Consider the following 22,826-nt stretch of genomic DNA (forward strand, 5'->3'; position numbering starts at 1 on the left):
AGGCGTAAGTTTGATGATTTTAATGTTATTGCAAATGATCATGGGTGGATAGCCAATAACATTCAAAAGTTGAGTTTCTTTTTAAACTAGGCCTATTCGTTTTGTTTTTCGATGATTAGCCTAAGTTATGTTAAATTAAATAATTTGCCTATTTCAAGTATTTTGACTGTTTACAGTGTAGCCTGGCACATAGCCTACATGAACCAAACTTTTCAATTTTATTTTTGTAGGCTATCCTCTGAAGGTTTTTAAAGAGTGGTTTGTTCATTCATAGCCTGAAAATCATATCTGAAAAAATATGCCTATCTGATGTCAAATGAAGCCTAGAATAGCATGTTCATAGCCTACTAAAATGTACTAACACGTTGTCAGCTTCTTAAAAAACGTATATGTGGACTGCATAACTATGTACCCATAGACAGTAAAAGCATGTAGCCTAACTTTACCCTATTATATCTTTTGTCTATGAGCCTACCCTATGCTTTTTCACTATATGGGAAAAAGCTGCCTATCATACGCCTGTATGTCTACATAGACAACAAATATATTACATCAAGCTCATTAATGCTGAACGACAGATTAAAATGTATGAAAATGTATACACGCCTGATATATTTGCTAAATCAGAGAAAATGTTTTGGTTTTGGTTTGGGCATAGTCTCTGGTTTTGTTTTGGGGTCCTTCGTTTCAGCAGGCGCCAGTCGCGCTAGTAGCTGGCTAGTTTCCTATGCTAGTTTCTCTGTATGGTTGAATTATTACTGATTATGCGACTGGGATTTTAAATTGCGTTTCTAAGAATATTTTTCTTTTTTTGTTATTGGATCGTATTCCACGATGAATCTGGAGTTGCTCGGTAATATATTTCCTGTTATGTTTGGAATTGTATCTGCGATTGTATGAATCCTAACTAGTTATTGTAGCTAGCAGATAACTACGCCAGCTAGCACGCTAACGACCGTTTATGAAAAATTACCCTGCCAATCATCACCAAATTTAAGAAATCGGCATTGCACTATGTAGCTATTTTGGGTTAAAGTTTACAGTCTCTTTGATTAAAACAATGCATTTGTGATCTTTCTGAAACAACCACTCATTAAATAGCTATGATAAACCGTCAAGGCCAACTTTAATGTTATGTTTTGTGTTGTCTAACGTTAGAACTGTCACTGGAATGATGATCACTTGCTTGCATCGGAGTAGATCTATTTTGTTATTATAATTAAGCTAGTTAGAGTGTAGTTTATTTGATACATATTTGTTATTGTCCTGAGTAAGGCGCAATTTTTTTATTTATACTTTAATAGTAGCATTATTTTAGTATTTCTGATCATGTTCTTTTCTTTTCCAGAGTCCTTCGGGCAGAACTATCCCGAGGTAAGCACCAAGTTGGTGAACTTGGAAAAACAAAACTGGTCATATGTGAAACTACTTATTACTTTTAAGGTTAAGCTGACTCTTCTTGGTCTCCTAAAAACTTTTGTTTACATTGAATAACAGGAGGCAGATGGCACCCTTGATTGCATCAGTATGGCGCTTACATGCACCTTCAATCGCTGGGGCACACTGTTGGCCGTCGGCTGCAATGATGGCCGTATTGTCATTTGGGACTTTCTTACACGGGGCATTGCCAAAATCATAAGCGCACACATACATCCAGTCTGTTCACTAAGGTCAGTATGTTTACAGGTACACGATTGTGTACAAGTGCACTAATTGAGAAGACACCAACTAAAATGTCATTCAATGTAGCAATAGTTAATACCGGTATAGGGAACAAACAAGTGTGACATATAGAAACAGAAATTAGATGACAAGGGTCAGGTAAAGTTGTTTCTGCACATCTGCACATTTAGTTCAAACATTGTCTATATCACTAATCAGTCCCAAAACCAAGGCCTGTAAATACTTATTTTTTCTGCCCTTGATAGTACTTCCATATTACAGCCTGAAAAACATTATTTGTGAAGCAATGTTTTGGCATTAATATCATTAAAAGCATTATTTATAGCCAGCTTAAACTTTATGGGAAGGAAGACAAACATGTTCCCTTATTGACTTTCGTGTTCCTACTAGGTTCCCCCAAATACCATTTTAGTCCTATGAAAATGACCTTCCTTTATTTGTAGACATATACCTAATCTTTTGGCTGCAGGACTGCTATTGTCCTGTTTATAATGCACCTGACATTATTCCCTCCCTCCTAATCCCTTATGCTGCTTGCTGTCTTATATGTTGAACAGTTGGAGTCGAGATGGTCACAAACTAGTCAGCGCCTCTACAGATAATATTGTCTCCCTGTGGGATGTCCTTACGGGGGACTGTGACCAGAGGTTTCGCTTCCCCTCGCCCATTCTCAAGCTCCAGTTCCACCCCAGGGACCAGTGAGTTATTTCATATGATGTAATTTATGAAAATGTGTTGACATGTTTTGAGTATGAGTGTGATGTTCGTTTACTGCTGCTAATATGTATTCATGTGGAAATAAACATCCTTTTATTTGTCAGGAAAGGCTTCTCGATTTTACAGGGACCCTGGGCTTAACCTCACTTTTAAATAAACAACTATAAATAGATTTTTTCCAACTGTATGTTTTCTGTGGCACTACAGAGTAATTGGTGCTTTGAATAAACTAATTACTGCCCCAACCTGTATTCATACCTGTATTCAGCAGTTGTGTTGATTTCGTTTTTTAATCGTCCTTCATTTAATTGATCACATACTGTGCTTCCCTTTCTCAGAGACAAAGTCCTTGTATGTCCCATGAAGTCGGCCCCTGTGTTACTCACATTGTCAGACTCGAAACATGTGGTTCTTCCTGTGGACGACGATTCCGACCTTAATGTAGTGGCTGCATTCGATCGAAGGGGGGAGTACATCTACACAGGCAATGCCAAAGGAAAGGTCAGTCTGCAATCTGTCTGATTCAGCTCTGTTTCTGTCCTGTTACAGGTAATTTTGAACATCGTTGGTTTTGTTCTTCACTTGCCTTCTAAACACACCGGTCTCTTTTAGCTTGGCAAAACGTATTTGCCTATATTGACAGGGAGGCCAAAGAAAAAAACAACTTGATATAAACACACCACATGTAGCCTTCCGCATGTATTTATCTGTAGTTCCTGGTATAGGACTATTGATGTAAAAGAATTGGAAAAACAAAGATATTTTTCAAAACATTTTGCATTTTTGATAAAGCAGTCATGCGACCGACCTTCACTCTGTTTTGTTTTCATACAGATTCTCGTTCTGAACACAAACACCCAGGATCTTGTAGCATCATTCCGAGTAACCACGGGCACTAGCAACACGACAGCCATTAAATCGATAGAGTTTGCACGCAAAGGCAGGTAAGGGAAACCTCACAACTGACACTAATATCATTGTTCTTGTGAATTGGATCCATCTGCAGTAAAAGCTTTACCTCCTTCTCCTCAGCTGTTTCCTCATAAACACAGCAGACCGCATCATCAGAGTGTATGATGGGCGGGAGATTCTCACCTGTGGGAGGGACGGCGAACCAGAACCCATGCAGAAGCTACAGGACCTGGTGAACAGGTGAGGAGGGCCTTTTTGAGTGGGTGTATGATTGAAACACAATGAAAATGTATTGAAACACCATTAAAAGTGCATACGAACAGACAAGTGAAAGTAGCCATGGATATTATGGAAGTGAATAGCTTTCAGATAACTAGACCTGGCATAAAGGTGGGTAAGTCTATATTTCAGCTAGTGTAATAGATATAAACTGCCTTTACATGCACTTCAGTATCCCGGTTATGATCAGGATTTTGAAGTATCCCGGTTTTGTATTTGCGCATGTAAACATCATATCCTGATTTCAGAACCCCGGTTTTGAGTAACCCGGTTATGCTAGATGGAGTACTCTAAAAAGAAACTGGGATACAGTTCCATGTATACACCTTAGTCCCCGTTTATTCATTGTGCATACAGAGATATTAATAACCAGGTTTCTCTGTGTTCATGTAAACACCATATCCTGAATATAATCAAATCATAGGCCTCATAACCGGGATTCTGAAGTGCATGTAAATGTAGTCATAGATACAGAATGCAGGTTTTAATTCTGGTGGTGATAAATATTTATTTCAGCAAACAGTCAACAGCAATCATTCACTTGCAATACTTGCAAGACAATTTTGTTTTTTATTGTAACGGCAACAGACATCCTCAGTGCTTTGTATGACCTGCTATTGCTCCTCATGTTTACTTAGGACGCCGTGGAAACGGTGCTGTTTCTCTGGCGATGGAGAATACATAGTGGCCGGCTCCGCCAGGCAGCACGCCCTCTACATCTGGGAGAAGAGTATTGGCAACCTGGTCAAGATCCTGCACGGCACACGAGGCGAGCTGCTCTTAGATGTAGCGGTGAGTGAGGAAGCACAGGGCTAAAGTCCTGAGCAAGTGTTTTGGAAGGTGTTACATGTCAGCTGTAACACTGACCTCATTACAATGAAACAACATTGTCACCTGAATAGCCATTACTCCTCAAAATGAGACTGGGAGGAATTAGAAGGGATCAGGGTGTAAAATGGGATCAGAGTGTAAAATTAAGGTCATTCCATATAGATATGTAGATACAGTATGCTGTTTATATGTCAGTGAAAGAGACATATGAAGAGTTCAGATGCAAAACCCTCTAAATCCATCTGACCACTGTTCTTTTAAATGAGCATTTTTTATCAGGCTCCTTACCAGGTTTTTTTTCCTACAAATCGATATTTCAGACCAGAAAGAGAGTGGTATTTAGCAGCTTTTGAAGCAAAATCATTTGATTAACGTATACTATGTGTGGAATATTTACTCACCATTGTCATGTCATTTTTGATGAAGGTGGCGTTTAGAGGGTTTTGCCTCTGAATTCTTCATATATACTGTATGTACCATATGCTTGTAACCACATCAAATTAACAATTGGGATTGCTGATAATGCTTTTGGTGCTGGAGATAGACCTGGGATAGCTTTAAACCCTTTCAGTATAAAGTACAGAAATATCAGCACTGTACAGTGCAAGGTCATATTAGAATATTAAGTTTGTACATGTTTTGTTACTAATGGGCAATTCCACGCAAAACTGTCACGTCCATAACGGCAACTAATTTATACCATGGCATTGTGTTGGCGTTATGGATGTGACAGTTTTGCGTGGAATAGCCCTAATACTAAACCAAACCATCAGCCATTGGAACTACTAAAGCCATGGTGGCTGTGCTGTCTGTATGTGCTTATGAGTTGATTGGCCACATTTCTCTGTGAAACTGTACAGTGGCATCCGGTCCGGCCGATAATTGCCTCCATTTCCAGTGGGGTCGTGTCCATCTGGGCCCAGAACCAAGTGGTAAGTGAGACAGAATGGTCAGCGGCTGAAACATGCCCTTGAAAGACTTTTGATTCCGCATACACCATTTAATCAAATTAATTTTTCATTTCACTTTATTAACATTTGCCTGGTGTTGCTGAGCTTGTGCATTATTCCATTATAAGACATGGATGGAATATAAAAAGATACTGATTTGCTCTGAAAGCATATTGCAATCTTAATGAATAAGACTTAATGAGCATATGGTGTAAGGAGTGTCTGACGCTTAATGATTTGTGTTTTATGTTTTGGTTTGTGGTCTGAACTATGATTGCCCCTCAGGAAAACTGGAGTGCCTTTGCCCCAGACTTTAAAGAGCTGGATGAGAACGTTGAATATGAAGAGAGGGAGTCTGAATTTGACATTGAGGATGAGGACAAAAGTGAACCAGAACAGACAGGTAAATTTGACAGACTCCCAAACAACCTCGGTCTCATACAAACACGTGTGACAAATTATCCTTTTAGTCCAGAGGTGCGTTCAAATTTGCAAACATAGGTGAACGTTTGCAAACAGTTTTCTGTTTGCCTGAATTTCTCGGCGAACGTTTGCGAACACTCGCAAACAGTTTGAGGAGGTAGTTTTCCACAAACATACAGTGGATCTGGACATTAGCTGGATTAAGTGTTACCGTTGCAATGGAATGTTTTAAGAAAGAAAACTTATTTGCCACGAATGTTCACCACTGTTTGCTGAATTTGAACCCACCTCTGGAAGTGTTTTTCAGCTTCTGTTTACTTTTTTATTTAAACGCTTCCAGTATTTAGTGGAGTCTTAAAATCATGTTTATTATTATTATTAGGAGTGGTCTCCAGCTGATGCCCCATGCATGCCCTCTGTAGTGTTCCTTAACATGTACACCTTAAGTAGTCCTTAATCTCTTAGCCACCGGTGGAGGTGCGTCAGGCAGAAATGCCCAGCAGGTTTCACCACCTACCTGTATGCTAAACTAACAAACTTATTGTTGAATTTCTCCCCTCCTGGTGTGGCTTAGGTGCGGATGCTGCGGAAGACGAGGAGGTGGACGTGACCACGGTGGACCCCATCGTGGCGTTCTGCAGCAGGTGGGTGTGGGTGGGCCTGTGAGCTTCTTGTGGCTTTTGGCTTTGCTGTCCTTGGTGTGAGGTCAATAGACAAAATGACCACATATCCTAACGTTGGTCTGAGAAGGGGGTTAAGGTCTTAATAATGATTATTTCTATTGAAGTGGACGAAATAGATTTGTTGTTAAATATTTGTTAGAAAAATATAAACAAATGTAACCGAAGGTCAAAGGCAGGGAAATGGAGGAAACTAAGCGTTGGATTGCGAAATCACTTAAATTTTATGTATAGCAATACCTCTCATATACAGATTTGATTTTGCCCAATCAGTCTTCACCTCAACAACCTGATATCAGATTTTACCTCTCTACCAGGTCCTTCAGTTAGTCTAGAAACAAAAAATGCTTCCATATCAACACCACTTCTCTTTGCTGTTGTTTTAGCGATGAGGAGCTGGAGGACTATAAGGCCCTGCTGTACCTGCCGATTGCTCCAGAGGTGGAGGACCCTGAGGAGAATCCGTTTGGCCCCCCACCCGACGCTGCGGGTCAGACCGCCTCCGCCGAAGATGGCACTGTACACACAGGCTCGGGAGACAAGAAGCGCCAGCCGTCATTGGACGGCGCTCCGCCCAAGAAGAAGGCCCGCACCACCACCATTGAGCTGCAGGGCGTCCCCAGTGATGGTGAGTCTTTCAGACTCCTGCACAGACATGCCACACGTTGGCGCCAAAGGCCAGAACATTCCAGAGAAGTGGAATTGTTTTTGGTTGTCTTGTCATAAATAGTTCCATGGTCTATCTTCTTTTTGTCCTTTCTTTCTTTCTTTCTTTCTGTCTGTCTGTCTTTCTTTCTTTCTTTCTTTCTTTCTTTCTTCTCTTTACTTTTCTTTCTGTCTTTCTTTTCTTCATTCTATCTATCTTCCTTTCTTTGCGTCTCTCCGTTCTGTCACTCATTCCTGCGTTGTGTGTCTCTGCCTGTCTTTCTACAGAGGTGCACCCGCTGCTGGGTGTGAAGGGCGATGGCAAGTCTAAGAAGAAGACCGCGGGCCGGCCGAAAGGCTCCAAAGGTAAAGAGAAAGATTCTGCCTTTAGGCCCAAACTCTACAAAGGGGACAGGGGGTACCCTCTGGACGGAGCGGGCATGGGCGTGGGCATGAAGGGCAGAGCACAGGCAGAGTCTAGCCTGGCAGCGTCAGGTAAGGACCCAGACCGGCCCCACCACCAACCACCAGCTCCACATCCCCCACTCCCCAGCCCTGCCCAGCAAAAGCTTCACCCGCTAGCTGCTTGCCCTCTGACAAAAACCCCTGCCCACTTCCCTCAGACAGCCAGTGAGCCTGCGCCACCTCACCTGCCACTCAAACCCAAAGCTTTGTAACCACTGGCCCCCGTGACTTGACTGACTGGGCCTGATTTGCGCTTTCTCACTGGAAACCAGAGCCAACGTGCAATCAAAAAAATCCTAATAACGATGTAAAAGGAGAACACAGGTGTTCTCTCAGCTCCCTCTATGCTGTGTGTGTTCTAGGGGGTTCTGTGTTCTCCTGAACTAATTTGGGGTCCGTTTTTAAGGGGGATCATGGTGGTCAATTTAGAATTTTGCCTGGATAAACCAGGAGCGAGTCGCCCTGTGTGCTCTGTCATTTTCTATGTTTGGTCTTGTCTACTTCCTGCTTGCTCCTTGTCCTTCCTGCTCCGCTCTTGCCTTTGCTCTTCCCCAGGCCTGTGTGTGTGTGTGTGCGTGCGTGCGTGCGTGCGTGCGTGCGTGCGTGCGTGCGGACACATACACCCAGATCAAAACGCTAGGAGTATTAGTGTGTGGACTTAACTGAAATATTTTTTGGTGCTTTGTGTATTACCAACTCCAAAATGGATTGTAAATCTTTCTTTTTTTTAAATTTCTTTTTAAAGTATATTTTTTTGGCCTTTTTATGCCTTTAATGACAGGACAGTGAAGAATGACAGGAAGCGAGTGGGAGAGAGAGTCTGGGTGGGATCCGGAAAGGACCACGGGGCGGGAATCGAACCCGGGTCGCCAGCGTATGGTGCAGGTGCCCCAGCCAGTCGCGCCTTGGCCGGGGCCGTTGTAAATCTTTCTTAATTACATTTTTTAACGGCTCATATTGATTTCTCAGAGCTGAATTCAACTCAATTCACCAAAAATGAACCCTGTTTGAAAATGCATGGTTTGGCGATGGGGCAGTTCTCAATCAAGTTTAGCACATGCAGAATCAGTTACATAAAACTATCTGCATGAGCTAAACAAGTTATTACAGAACCTCTGTCTTTGATTCACTGGAGTTCTGGTGCTATTGCTAATAACAGCAATCCAGCCCTACTTAACCAACATTTGCAAGTAGAATTAGCACTTAGGAGTGCTAATTATTTTTGACAAACGATTGTGGATGTAAGACTTTGCACTCCAAGTCGTAGCATCAACAATACACTTATCCTGGATTTCCAGATTCTTAGACTCATCCAGAAAGCTCAGCGACTGATGAGATCTATTCCTGTTAATTACTGCAGCAGCCTGGCCCAGTTCCCATAATGCCCCCATCTCAATTTTAGCCAGCATTATGTTCATATAGTAAATGTATGTCTGGTCTTACCAGGGAGGTAGTGTAGATGGACATATGTGATAGTGATTGGAAGTAGACTACATACAGGAGTCGTAATATTTGTTTGCGTCATTTTACACCTGTACAGCTGTTGGTACATTCTAATTCTTATAAATTCAACTTAGTAGAAGTCTACTTTTAGAGACCCAAGCAGATGTGACAGGTTTCAGTACACGTTAGCTGTGTAGGCAGCCAATTTGGAAAGAGCATGTTTTCCATGAGCATGTTTTCCATTACCAAGTTCAAAAAAAGGTAAGATCTGATAACCAAGTTTGTTCTGTGGCAGAGCGCATGTTAATTCTGCATGTCTAACTTTATTTATGGCATTTTATAGGTAATCTTGTTACACCGTCCTACAAACAGCATGACGTCCAAGGCTTGGACTAATGAGGAAGAAACAGCGCCCCCTTGCGGCCTTTTTGGCCTCAGAAGTGAAGGAGCCATTTTGTGACTCATTCACTGCCTCTGCTGGTCTTCACCAGACAGTGGCAGCAGAGGAACACAAAAGCCTCACAGCAACAATCTCCACGGCAACGCTGCTACCAGCAGAGTGAGGTGGTGATGATGAAGAGACATTTCTGTCATTTGGTTTCCATTTTGTGCTTTTCCTCCATTGGATTCCATTTTGTATCCTCTCTATTTGTTATGTTCCTTTTGTTTTGTATATATCAGTCGACTCAAGTAGACTAGTGAATAAAGGCTACCCTATTTCCTGTGGTGTCTTAACCCTGTTGATCGATTTGAAGGGACTGTTTGGTTAAAATTGATAATCCATTATTTTTGTTTGCTCACCAGCTAAACCAGGATTCTATTAATTGAAACACTAAACAGCAGCTACACATGGCTTTTGGGGGAAATGAACAACGCACCAGTCTGTGAATAGCAAAATGCATAGACAGGTATAAGCTGTTACCAGGCAGTTAGCTGATTGGAGCACATGACCGCACACTGATGAAATGTCTCACAGATGGTCCTAAATGTGGTCTTACAGCTGGCCATCCTTACGCCTGTCTTGATATTTCGCCTCAGTCCTCATCAGCATGCCTCACTGGCACCTCATAGAGCTTTTTACAGTTACGCAACCAGAGATCCGGCATCCTGCCCGAGATGGCATTTCCTGGTCAAAGTCTTAAATACTGTATATGTCCCTGGATGGCATCCTCATCTTAAGTTAAAGTGAAGAGAGAGATGGCATGCCATGTAGTCAAAGGTGTGGAATATTTTTTTTGAAAATCCGCCACTGCTAAATAAGTGGCGTGAAAGTCAGTTTCTTTGTACTGCTGGTGTCCTGAAAGGATATGGAATTTTGTATGGTCTTCTTTACCTGATGCACATTCCCAAAACATAAAACAAAAAATGATTAAACAATTTTTTTTTTTAAGTAAAAAGTTTTATCTGGTTTTGCAGTGCTTGTAGGGGAAGTGTCTGCGGATGAGGGAATTCTCTGTTTAAGAGACACGCCGAAATAGTGACACAGTGTTTAGCTAATTAAAATCTCACCTTTATTACAACCACATGTACATCATACCCCAAGAAAAAAAGGGACGTTGGTTTCAGAATAAGAGATACACAAGCCATTACAAAAGAGCAGAGAGAGTCGGAACAGATTGGATATGTAGAGTGTTAACTCAACATAGACTGGGGGAAGATTGGGACTGAAGAGAGTGGGGAGACTTTAAGTAAGACGTGCCCTGGAGCCTGATGAAGGAGTATGGTGGTGTGTGGAGGGGCGGGTTGCTTTTTCTTTTTCTGAAGAAGAGGAAAGGGCTATTTTGGGCACCTCTGATCCATGCGCAAAGCATCGCTAAATCCCGTCTTTTTCATCCATTATTCACAACACTTGAGTCATTGTGAAAATGACGTGGTGCACCTAAAGAGGCCGAGGAAGGCGGAGGGGTTGGTGTCGGGGAGAGTGAGGATCTTGTATTCTGTCTTCCTCTCTCTGTCTCTACATGCATCTGTTGCTCACTCTGTTTTCTGCCTCTGAACAAAACATAAGAGTCACTCTTGGTGGAAGGTGAGAAATTGTGTCTTTTGCAAGTGCTCTTAGTGCAACAAGGTGTGCCCGCGTTCCACAAATAGTATGTGTGAATGATGTAAACAGTCGCAGGAAGTAACGCCAAACACCCACTGCATCAACTTACCATTCATGAAATACTGTCAGAAAAACATAACAACAACCCAAAGAAAATAACAGTTTCGGTAGATGGTAGTCTTACAAGAGATCACAGAGTAAATTTTCTGTACCATATTCTGGCCAAAAATTCATGTTCTTTTTTTTTTTCATATTTGGTATATCAACATGCAACAAATAATCAAATGTTGTAGATGTTGTAAATTCAAATGTGTTGCAATAAATATGAGTAAGTAGATGTGTAAATTGGCCCCTAAGTAAGTGTCCCTGGTAAGTCTCATAAGAAGTGCCTCGGAGTAGTGCACACAGCTTACTGGAGGAGCAAACATGTAAAACAAAGACTACTGTACCACAGCAAGTTCAGTAACCTAACGTAAGTGTAAATTCTTCTGACTTAATTATTTTTCATAGAATAAATTGTTGCATCACTCCTTTTTCTATTTAATTTTTTTTTACAAATAATAAAAAAGTACCTTTTTTCTTATTATGACATCAATTGTGATTTGCACGAGAAAAATACTTTTTTTGTTCGTTTTCAAACTACTGTACACAGTTACGTTAATTAAACTCTCCTAAAAACAAATAAACAAGGAAAACCTCTGACAGAGAACACTAAAACACTCTGTTTGCCCCAATGAGCCACACTCGCAGTCAAGTTTCCTCCATAAGGCTACAACTCAGGAATCAGCCGCAGTCCCTCCAGTTACTGTCTCAGTGGTACGTCCACCAGTCAGTTTGGAAAAATAGTTCAGGCTGTCTTTTTTTCCTGAAGAAAATGAAGTCGTGATTCAGAGGAAGTAATGATGGTCTTGCTTGAGATAAATGTCAGGGCGTTTGACCTTTTGGTGTTCCCCGAAATACCTTTTGGAATCTACTGCAGTTATACCACAGGAAACCAGACAATGAGTTTGTGCAATGCCTCGTGCATATTTGCAAGATGCTAAGTTTTTATATTTGGGGATGGAATTAAATTTAAAGTAAAATATTGATTATCGATTAAATATAATTTAACGTTTTTACTACTACCACCATTAAAAGTGTGCAACAGTGATCAAGGTGCTAGATATATTTAGATTGATTTTGTTGGTGTTTTAGATGTACTGCAGTACAAGTGAATATATAGTTTTAGTTTTCATTTTAAAATACCCTGGCAGCACATTATTGCTTAAGTCATCTGGTAAAAATGCACCTCATTGTCATCATTGTTGAATATTAATAAAAATCCAATTCCAAAAAACCGCTCTGATCTTGCTAACAAGAGCTAAAACAAGCACTAGCATAAAATGTAACATTTAGATTGCAATAGACAAAATCATCATAATCATCATCATCATATTATCATCACTGTGTTTTGCAAGTGTGTTTTGATTCCAAGGACAAGAGGTAGCCATATTTGGTGCAGGCAGTACACACAAAAACACACAAACAAACACGCACACAGACTCACTCTCACAGGTGTCCAGAAGTGCTACACAGTGGTGACCGTGAGCAGGGAGCTGGGGCAGAGGATCTCCTCCCCGCTGCCCAGCCGCGTGCCGTGCGTCAGTAGCTCCTCCACCGTTGTCCAGTCGTCCAGAAGCTTGCGATTGCGCAGGCGGCTCAGCTTCCGCTGGCTGAGCTCCAGCACGGTGCTGCAGCGTCCATCACCCAGGACCCCGGCTCTGATGCCGCTGCCGCCGTCGCCACCGCCACCATGGCCGCAGGGGCCTCCGCTGGAGCGTGCCTGCTGCTGCTGCTGCTGCTGCCTCTGGATCATGTGCTCGCGCCGCTCGGTGCGGCTCCAGTAGCGGCCGGTGCGCACCTCGCTCTCCTCGTCCGTGCTCATGCCGCCGCGCTCGTCGGCGAGCCGCGAGGCGCGGTCCCGCAGGAGCTGGTTGCGGAGCGCCCGCGGGTTCCCTGACGAGGCTTTCCGTGAGCTGGGGTCGGGCATGTGGGCCTCGAGCGTGCTGTAGAGCCCGCCGCCGCTCACCGAGCCCTGCCGCACAGCCGGCTTAGGCCAGGTCTCGTGGATGTCTTGCGACTGGGACGGCGTGTGACCGAGGGTGTGGAAGCGGGCTGCCCGCTCCCTCTCCCGCTCTCGCTCCCGTTCCCGCACTCTTTCCATCTCCCGCTCTCGCTCCCTTTCTCTCTCTCTTTCCCTCTCTCGCTCTCGCTCTCGCTCACGTGCCGCTGCAAGCTCGGCGATGTAACTCTGATCCGGCCTGCTATCTTGGCGGTACTCGACAGCCAGAGGCTTGGCGCCATGGTCCCCATACAGGTCCCTGTGTGTGGGGTAGTGGTGCTCCTGAGGAGGGGCCATCCGTGCATGTGGCTGCATGACATTGGCGAAGTCGGCAGGATGCGAGTGGACCAGCTCTCTTTCCTGCGGGAACTCCGGAGTGACCGCGCTGCCCCGGCCACTGTCACTACAGTGGTGCAAGGTGGCGCTGCAGTAGTTGGGGGACGAGGGATGGCTAGCTCGGCGCCGGGGCTCCATGGACGGGGGCCGGTGGTGCAGAGTCCGGCTCCTTCTCAGCGTCCCCACGGACGCACTCTGGGGTGGCATCGGCCTCCGCTGGCCAGACGGGGTGCTGCAGGTGGACAGGCTGGCGTGAGGGTTGAACAGCGAGCCGCTGCTGGAGCTGTGCCGGTTCAGGCACGGACGCTCCGCCTTCCGGAACTGCACCGACGACACCCGGAACAGGCCGCGCGGGCCGACCGCAGGGCCGTCTACGGCCTGTCCGAAGTGGTTCTGTGGCTGGACCGTCAGGGCCTCGGGGATGGCCTCCAGCTCGCGGTGCAACTTCTGGCTGTCGCGGCGCTCCCGTGCACACAGCTCCCCCTGGTGATGCATGCGGGCGTTGTAGAGGCGCATGCGCTTCTCCAGGAGTCGTTGGAAGCGGAGGAACTCCCCCGTGCTGACGCTGTAGAATCCTGAGTCACTCAGCTCGGAAGAGATAAACGACTCGGAGGAAGGGGATCCTCCGCCGCCTCCCATGTGGGCGTGGCACTCCTCCAGGCCCTCCTCCGTCTCCACACCCGAGAGCTCCCCCTGGTGGAAGCTCCCGTCTGTCCACCCTAGGCCGCTGTCCAGCTCGTGGTGCAGGGGCAGGTAGCCCACCTGCTTGTCTTGCACAAAGTCTTCATCCTCAGTCTGAAGAGCACAGACGTTCACAGAATTAAAAATCCCAGCAGAAGTAACACTTACAATGTGCTCTTAATATTTCTATTATTACAAGTCAGATAAGGTACAATACACCTCAGTAAAACTGGTTAAAACTGGATTTTAGATATTCTCACTTGTGTGTTTTATACACACCACTCTATCATTCTATACATTTTCATATCATTATTTCCAAACATGTGATGTTAGTATTTTTATGCCTTGACTTTTTAAGTTGATTTTACCTTTCTTATTCATTCTCAGTGAGGGGCATAACTAATATAGCTTGCGTTGCAAACTACAAATGGATAATGAAACTGGAGGCTAAGCTCCTGTGATTCAGCACAGGATCCATTTCACTCCACCGAGGTCTCCACAGCATCAGGCCGAATAGTATTATGTTGTTGCCTGGCAACGCATAACTTCTTTACATAAAACTCAGTTTTGTAGCTTTTTAAAATCCTGACAGGGCTGAGTGCACAGCTACTTTGCTCGAGGGTGTTTTAGCAGTGCCTTCCCAATGGTTGGCAGAGTCTCCCAAGTATTGGCAGGAAACGTGGCCACCCAACCTTCACCGGTCACTGTGTGTCACCCTGCTACACCTACCCCAGCGGGCACTCAGAGGGAGTGATGCTTGTTAGGGCAAAGGCTACCTGGCTTTGGAAGCTGCTTGGCTCCTCCAGGTTGGTGTTGCAGCAGCCAATTAAGCAGTTCTTTCCTGGGGGCACTCTGCTGGCCATCTGAGGGTCCTGCAGAAAGAGAACACGTCCCTTAATCACTGTCCTCAGTGAAACTGACACATTTCAGTAGTCTGTACTTTTATTCAAATATAAAATAATATACATAATGAACATATTACATTTGTCAGCATAATCTTGACTGGCGGGGTCAGAGACAGCCTTTGATGATGTGAGAATAACATGGCACACTATGTATAGGCCTACACAGCATTTATTATAATCGCTTGTCCTTAGCCTTGATGAGCTTCATGTACAGATAATGTGAAAACAGTGGAATCTGCAATTTACTGTAGTGACAGATTTTCACATCATACATAGGGATGCAAGACTCAGATGTGTTTTTGAGATGTGTTTTTGTGAGATTTGAGTATACCGATGAGCAATCGTTGATGTGCTTGAATGTAAACAGCTTAGGTCGTCTGATAAATAGGCAGCAGAAGTGTTATATTCTGAATGATATTGTGTGTGTGTGTGTGTGTGTGTGCGCGTGCGTGTGTTTGTGCGCGTTTGTGTGTGTGTGTGTGTGTGTGTGCGTGTGTGTGTGCGCGCGCGCACACGTTTGTGTGTGTGTGTGTGTGTGTGTGTGTGTGTGTAGTGTATCCTTATGCTCTCCAGGGGGAGTTCATTAGAAGCTGCTCCATTTTCACCCACGATACACGTGAGCTCTGTTTATGACTGTATTCTTCTGTGTGTGTGTGTGTGTATGAGAGTGTTTCTGTATGCACAGTTTGGATGTGTGTGTATGTATGTATGTGTGTGTGTGTTTTGGTGTGCACGTTTGAATCTGTGTTTGTGAGCGTGTGTGTGTATGTGTGTGTGTGATACTCCATTTCAGCTCTCCGCTTAGCAGCGGGCATGAATAATTCCCTGCTCCTCCAACTGCAAAGACCGCTCCATTTTGAAAAATGCATTTGTTCAGAGGGAAACGCAGGCTGCACCTCATCGCGCACAGAGGATTTTGTGTGAGTGCTGAGTGCTTGGAGTTCTGAACTGTCCTTACGCCCTACGTCGGGCAAAAGAAACCATATTGTGAATCTCCTTTTATTTACTAATATACCGACAAAGACGCCTTTTGTTTTACTTAACAGCAGTAACCTTAACCAGAACTACAAATCACAAATATTCATTTCATTCTTTTACTCAATTCTAAATAGGGGTGCTTCATTCAATGTTTCTGAGGTGTTTGACATCAAAATATTTTCCTTTTTTTTTTATCCCCTCATAATTGCTTCTCGTTAGGTTGTAAATTGCAGTGATTAGGAAAGTGAACAGAGTCTCAAAACCCATCCTTCCTTAGTGAGATCTGACTCACATGCAACACAGCAATCATTTACCCTCCAGGACCTGGTGTGCCGTGTGTGTGTGTGTGTTTGTGTGCGCTCGTGTGCGCTAGCTTTGAATGTGTGTGTCTTTGCGCTCCCATTGAATGTGTCTTTGCTTATGTGTGTCTTTGCGTCCGCTTCAGGTGTGTGTGTGTTTGTGTACGTGTGTCTTTACGATTGTTTTGAATGTGTGTGCGTGTGTGTGTGTAGGAGGGAAGCATTGGTCCGTGGGCGGAAGGGCACACTCCACTCTGGAAGCGAAACAGTGAAACAGCGGCGAATGAAGCCATCAAGAAGCAATCCCCAGCACTCGGATTGTCATGGTAACTGCCTCTCACCTGGTACTCAAGGCGCTGCCTGTCCTCCACGTCTCGTGGCGCGTTCGGCAGGTACTCGTACCTGGCCCCCTCTCGCAGGTCACGAGGCAGGCTCATGTGATTGTAGTAGATCCTTTTGGGAAGAAAGAAGCCAATAATTAGCCATGAAATATTCATATTTTCCATAGCAAGATTATTTACCATCACATCGCTGGCCAATACACAAGCCTGTCCAACAAAGCACAGAATGTCTTGTAGACTTTGGGTAAAGAATGACTTCTTTCTTTGCTCTGTGTAAAATAAGGCTTGACCTAGGGACAGACCGACATAGAAGCAACCTATTTAGGTGAGGCGAGGCAGTCGCCTGGAATCAAAAGTGTCAAGATGACAAAGGGCATAAATAGAGCCTGTTAAATAAGCCCTCTGTACGCAACACGCTGCTAAAATAGACTCCTGTAGTGCTGTATAATCAAAATGTATTTCTGCATCCATGTAAGTTGTGCTTGTTAATAATTGATTGTGGTGATGTATTCCCTGAACTGATGGGGGTGTACATGTTTAATTGGATTTCACAGGTGAATGCAAAAGTAGGTCACTTTTTCCTCTATTTTTCCTGTTTTCAGAATGTATTTGTGTTGAAACGATGGTGATGGTACTTTGTGTTTTAGGTCTGGTCTGTTTTGGTATCTACTGCACAACGGTGGTCATTAAGGGTAGGTAATTAACCCAGCATTTAGAGATACTGTCATTTCTTTATCTCTATTTATTATTCTCTATTATCACAATAGTTTAGTCATGTCAGGTTGTGATTACAGGTAGTTAGTTGTTCTGTTTTATTTTCAATTATACATTTTTTTACACATACACACACTGACGAAGGCCATCAGGCCGAAACGTTTGTTCATTAACCCCTGTTGCTGAATGGATTAAAAGCAAGAAAGAAAAGTTTTTTGGAGTGCGACCATTCTGTTATTTTCTATGAGTTCCCTGGATCACACACCCACAAGTAAAGAAACAAGAGAACAATCGGGAGAGTGCGGTGTTTGCCAAGAAAAGGACTATCATCAATTATAGACCCTTTCAGGAGAGTTCCATTATCAGCATCATAGTTGGCCCCACAAGGCTTCCGTTTTAACATTTCATATGTTATCTTAATGCAGAGGAAGTAGATTGGGAACCAAATAGAACGTTCAAGCATTGTTTTTGTTTACCTTGTTGAAAGGGTCTATACATTTTAAAAATCTTTCATTAACCACTTTCACTACAATTATAAGTGTTCATATCCTTTAAAGCACCACAATGTAATTTGTTTACCTTAACATAATGCCACACTGACAATGCAGAGAATGTAGTCTGTAACATTTCTGATGCCCACCTGGTATTGCACTATGTAACATTGTTACTGCACGTGGAAGCATGACCCTTTTTGTCGGTTTTGTACAAATTGGGTACCCCCTTGGTGCTAAATGGGTATCCAGTAAGTAAAAACTAAATACAAAAGGGGAATTCCTACACTACAGATCATGATATTGTCCTCTTGCTGTTGTAAATGTATTTGTGTAAGCATTGGTTGAGATTTGTCATAGAAAGAGAACTTGTGGATTTATTGTCATCAGCATAAATCTGTGAAAACATGGTATTTTATGTTATATCACTCATAGTTGACACATCTATCCGTAGGCGCAAGTCCCTTGTCTCTGTACCTTGGAAAGTTTTCAAGGAACATGCCTGCCTGCGTAGGTTTGCCGGTAATGTGTCTCTAACTCACACTTTAACCTAGACACCTGTCTGGGCTTCTGTTCAGAGCAAGGCATGCACCTGTCTGAGTAGGCGTCTCTGTGTGAGTGGATGTGTGCACCTGTGAACTGGTGGGCAGGTGGCCCAGATACCTGTGTACTGTACATGTGTGTGTGAGTGTGAGTACTCAAATGTGTGTTCCTCTAAGTCAGTGCAGTGTAATGTTAGCGCTAATATGCCCGTCTGCAGCCCTCAGCATGTTGGTGATGAGGCTGTGAATACCTGTTCTCGTGATAGATCTGCCCTCACATGCTGTGACTTTATGGAGGTGTAAAGGGGTCACACCTGTCTGTGTTGTCTGTGTGGTATCGCATCTTATTCTCTATGAAGGCACTGTACCTCAATGTATACCACCTGACTATGTACAGCACTTGAGTTTAGGAGATATACCTTCTTTGCTGAGCAGTATTATCTCCGCTAAGTAGCTGATGAACCTGTCTACACCTATTTTCTTTTTAGATGCTTTTTGTCTATGCACACCATGATACATACCACTTTTTATGTCTATATAAGTGATTTATCTTTGTAAATCGGTGTAGGTGATAGTAAACTCCTTGTAAATTATAGATAATATACATCTTCCTCCACCTACATATCTACAGTGTAGCTGATATACTGTACGTCTTTGTATAGCACTGTATCTAGATGATGTATGCCTCAGTACAGGTCTTGTTGATGCACTTCTCTGTACATTCATACGTAATGTACTTAACTGTGAATCGCTGTGAACCTGACTGTTACAGTCCTCTGTGCAGCTCTGTGGTTGTGCAGGTGACGCACCTGTCTGGGTAAGGGTGGTTCCGGGGCATGGTGGCCGCCACCCCGCAGCCCAGCCCCCTGAGGGGGTCCCAAGGTCGCTCTGTCTGCGTGCTGCAGTCGGACGTCCGGTGCAGATGCAGGCCCCGGCCTCGCCGCCCTTCAATCTGCAGCATGATTGGCTGCTCATAGCTGGCCAGGATGCGCAGGGCGTCTCTCTTGCGGATGTGGCTGAGATCCCGGCTGCTGACCTGAGCAGAAAGAGCGAGCGCAGAGTTAATAAGGCCCTCTGGCAGAGGAAGAGTAGTAGACCACATGGGTCACTTCTAACACCATCTCAGGTGTCGCCAATGACAGGAACACTGGATGGAATGCCAGTGATAAGATAAAGGCCAGCAAAGTGGTGCATAGTAGCAGCTGTTGCGTCTTCCACATCTGACTCCTCATCCCTCCACCCTTTCATTCACTCATTCACCTGTCACCTCTGAGGATGTTCTTCACCTTCTTTAACCCTATTGTCTTCAATGACATCTCACAATATCAACATACATTCTCTGGTGCAATAAGGAGCATGAAAGCAGTGGCCTTTGTAGTAAACTTGGTGTACAAATAAGAAATTTACCACTGGCTATTGGGCAAAGACAAAAGAATGAGCAGACATAGTAACTAGTATGTCCCATATATTCATATGTTTAAACATAGAAATAGGAGCATTGAGGCATGTTTTCCATTCGTACTGTGAAGAGCAAAAAGGACACAGAATCAACCATAAATCACTCGGCCCAAACTGGGAATAAGTCCCCAGTACTGGGGCAGAATGATCGAAGAGACAGGCCTCGCTGTGTCATCTGAAAAACAGGGGCCGCTCCAAAGTCAAAGCCATTTGGATCGGATGAATGAAGCTTCACTTTACTGCGCTGGGATGTTTTTTCCTTTTTCTGTGGAACACTGCACTGATTCCATCTCTCTCCATCCATCTGTGATATCAGAGTCATGTGATTTAGAATCAGAGTGGGATGTAAGGTCACCATTTTTTAAAATCAAATTCTAGTGGCCTTGCAAGCCCCCACAAAGCAGAGAAGCAGAATCTGTGTCTATCTCTTGATTTTGTGGTTATAAAAGCACACGTCTCTGTATCGTCTCTGTGCTCCCAAGTGGCAGGTCCTTTCAACCTTTCCATCCAGCCCTTGGTGGAGCACACACACGTGTACATGCATGATCCATATATCCCACAGTTCTGAGCCAGGGCCATTTTGATTTTGTGTTTTGCCCAGGAGTTAAGCAACTGTACGTCACACCTGAAAGGGGGACCAGCAAGCCTGTGGTCACCAGCGTCTTTCCCAGAGCACTGGAGGCCGACCTTTCCATGGGTTCCTCCGGGGGAATGCCAGTGGAATGTGTCCTTAGTGGAACGCAGATTCCAGGCGGATGGCTCGAGCTGCCTCTTCCGCTGCGCTGCCCGCTTGTAATGACACAAGCGCGCAGGATTTTCATAACTAATGTACATCACTGGCATGACTCATGCCCCAGAGACAACATATCGCACCCAGAGAGGCAGAGGAAGAGAGAGAGAGAGTCAGTGTGTGTTTTATGTGCCTTAATGTGTAAAACTGCAGGAAAAACGGGTGTCGTCATTTTGTGATGTTGACAAATGTGTGAGCGGATGGGCATAGGTGGGCTATGTATGCAGAATTCATTCTGTGTGTGTTTGTCCATGCGTGCGCGTGTATGTGTGTGTGTGTCTGTACGCCTAGATAATCTCAGGCTCTCTTTTTGTCCGTGATTTTTTATGACACGCTAACCCCACAAGCAGGACATGCTCAGCCGAGCACACAGAGCCCTTGCACGGCTTCCCTGCTGCTACAGTGGTTCTTCTACCATTCCCCCAGCTCGCAACCCCCCCCCACACACACACACACACACGCGCGCGCACGCACGCGTGAGAGCGCCTGTTCAGAGCGTGTGTCAACCCTGCTAGATGCACCGCAAAGGCAGCACTACATTAAGACTTAGTATATCCTTACAGATATACTAAAGCACTCATGTTAAGAATAAAAAACACACATGTTCATGTACATGTGCACACTCACACACACACACACACACACACACTCACACTCACACACACACAACACACACACACACGCACGCACGCACGCGCGCGCACACACACACACACACACACACACACACACACACACACACACACACACACACACACACACACACACACACACACACATAGAATGCCACCACTGTGGTGTGCTGTTTGGACCACCGGCGTACTGCCATAAAATGGCACCTGTAAAATAACGTGCTGCGAAGGTGGGAGAAGCAAGCGATGGGTATCCATAGGCTTCAGCAGGAGTGAAACTAGCGAAGCGCTATGCTTCAGGAGGAGGGAGGGAGAGAGGAAGAAAGAGAGGGAGAAAGCGACAGATGAAGGGAGACAGACATGGGAAGAGAGAGATGAGGAGAGAGGGATGAAGGAGGAGAGGAAGAGGAGTTTGGTTGTGGTGGATCAACAGCGCTGTCAGTCTGTGTCATTGTCAAGTCTTGGTCACATGAGAATACCGGCACACACACACACACACACACACACACACACACACACACACACACACACACATGCTTTTCTCCAATCTCTGTGACACACACTCACACACCCTCACCCACATGTATATTTAGGTATGCTGAGAGGGGAAGTGCAGAAGGTTCACTCACACCTACTCACACACACACACACACACACACACACACACACACACACACACACACACACACACACACAAGCACACACACCCACGCACAAATACACACACATTCTCACTCAGCTCTTTGGCTCCTTAGCATAAAGATTCCCCTAAACCCCCTCATGGTTCACCCATCCCCACTCACACACACACACACACACACACACACACACACACACACACACACAATCGCTCAAACCGAAAGGACAGCACGGTAGATCGTACTCACCCCCATTCCATCCCCGTACAACGGCCCTGACAGCCTGCAGCCCATTGCCACGGCAACAGATGAGCAGGAATGTTCGCCGTTCCAGTCGGCGTGCGGGAGAAAGACGACCGAACCCAGACAAGAAGAAGGTGAGAAACGAAGCGGACCAGGTTTTTTACAGTACGGTGGAGGAGGCTCAGGATGTAGCCGAGCGATCCCCACCCCCCCTTCGCTCCGGTAGCTGTGCTCCACCACAAGAACAGCAGCAGCAGCCGCTCGCCTGTCAGTGACAGCCGCGCTCGCTCTCGCTCTCCCTCACTCTGGGTCTGCTTCCCTTCCTCCTCTCTCTCTGTCTGTCTCTCTCTCTCTCTCTCTCTGGTGCTCTCCCATCCTCTGTGCCAGTCTTGTGCACAGGCTCCTCCTCTCCCAATAGCCTCCCCTCTGAGAGGATGCATAGTAGCCCTGCTGGAGCGTGAACCCCCCTCCTTTGTCAATACACACACACACACACACACACACACACACACTTATATACACATTAAACACACTGTCTTGCTCACAGACACACCAATTATGATTGGTTGACTGCAATAGTCAGTTAGATGAAGTGAGATGGGTGA

The 22,826-nt window shown here is 44.8% G+C and overlaps 2 protein-coding genes across 4 annotated transcripts; one reads left to right on the forward strand and one right to left on the reverse strand.

Annotated features, from left to right (window-relative positions):
- The first annotated feature begins 686 nt into the window (after positions 1-686).
- On the forward strand, positions 687-9,763 carry rbbp5 (retinoblastoma binding protein 5). Of its 3 annotated transcripts, none has more exons than XM_042088556.1 (14): positions 687-853; positions 1,349-1,374; positions 1,498-1,670; positions 2,241-2,381; positions 2,739-2,901; positions 3,235-3,344; positions 3,433-3,552; positions 4,230-4,383; positions 5,283-5,354; positions 5,658-5,775; positions 6,370-6,439; positions 6,862-7,103; positions 7,409-7,615; positions 9,372-9,763. In XM_042088556.1, exons 1-14 carry the CDS (start codon positions 835-837, stop codon positions 9,422-9,424), a joined length of 1,668 nt encoding a protein of 555 aa, XP_041944490.1. In that variant the 5' UTR covers positions 687-834; the 3' UTR covers positions 9,425-9,763. The 3 variants fall into 3 exon arrangements, with proteins under 3 accessions (XP_041944490.1, XP_041944491.1, XP_041944489.1); XM_042088557.1 differs by having other exon boundaries at positions 7,409-7,486; XM_042088555.1 differs by lacking the exon at positions 9,372-9,763 and having other exon boundaries at positions 7,409-7,901.
- A 775-nt stretch (positions 9,764-10,538) lies between these two features.
- On the reverse strand, positions 10,539-22,564 carry LOC121706643. Its single transcript, XM_042088553.1, has 5 exons — positions 22,228-22,564; positions 19,270-19,496; positions 16,714-16,825; positions 14,967-15,062; positions 10,539-14,304 (listed from the first exon to the last, which is right to left on the reverse strand). Exons 1-5 carry the CDS (start codon positions 22,270-22,272, stop codon positions 12,640-12,642), a joined length of 2,145 nt encoding a protein of 714 aa, XP_041944487.1. The 5' UTR covers positions 22,273-22,564; the 3' UTR covers positions 10,539-12,639.
- Between the last annotated feature and the right edge of the window lie 262 nt (positions 22,565-22,826).

This window comes from Alosa sapidissima, chromosome 4, assembly GCF_018492685.1.
Source record: "Alosa sapidissima isolate fAloSap1 chromosome 4, fAloSap1.pri, whole genome shotgun sequence".
NCBI lineage: Eukaryota > Metazoa > Chordata > Actinopteri > Clupeiformes > Clupeidae > Alosa > Alosa sapidissima.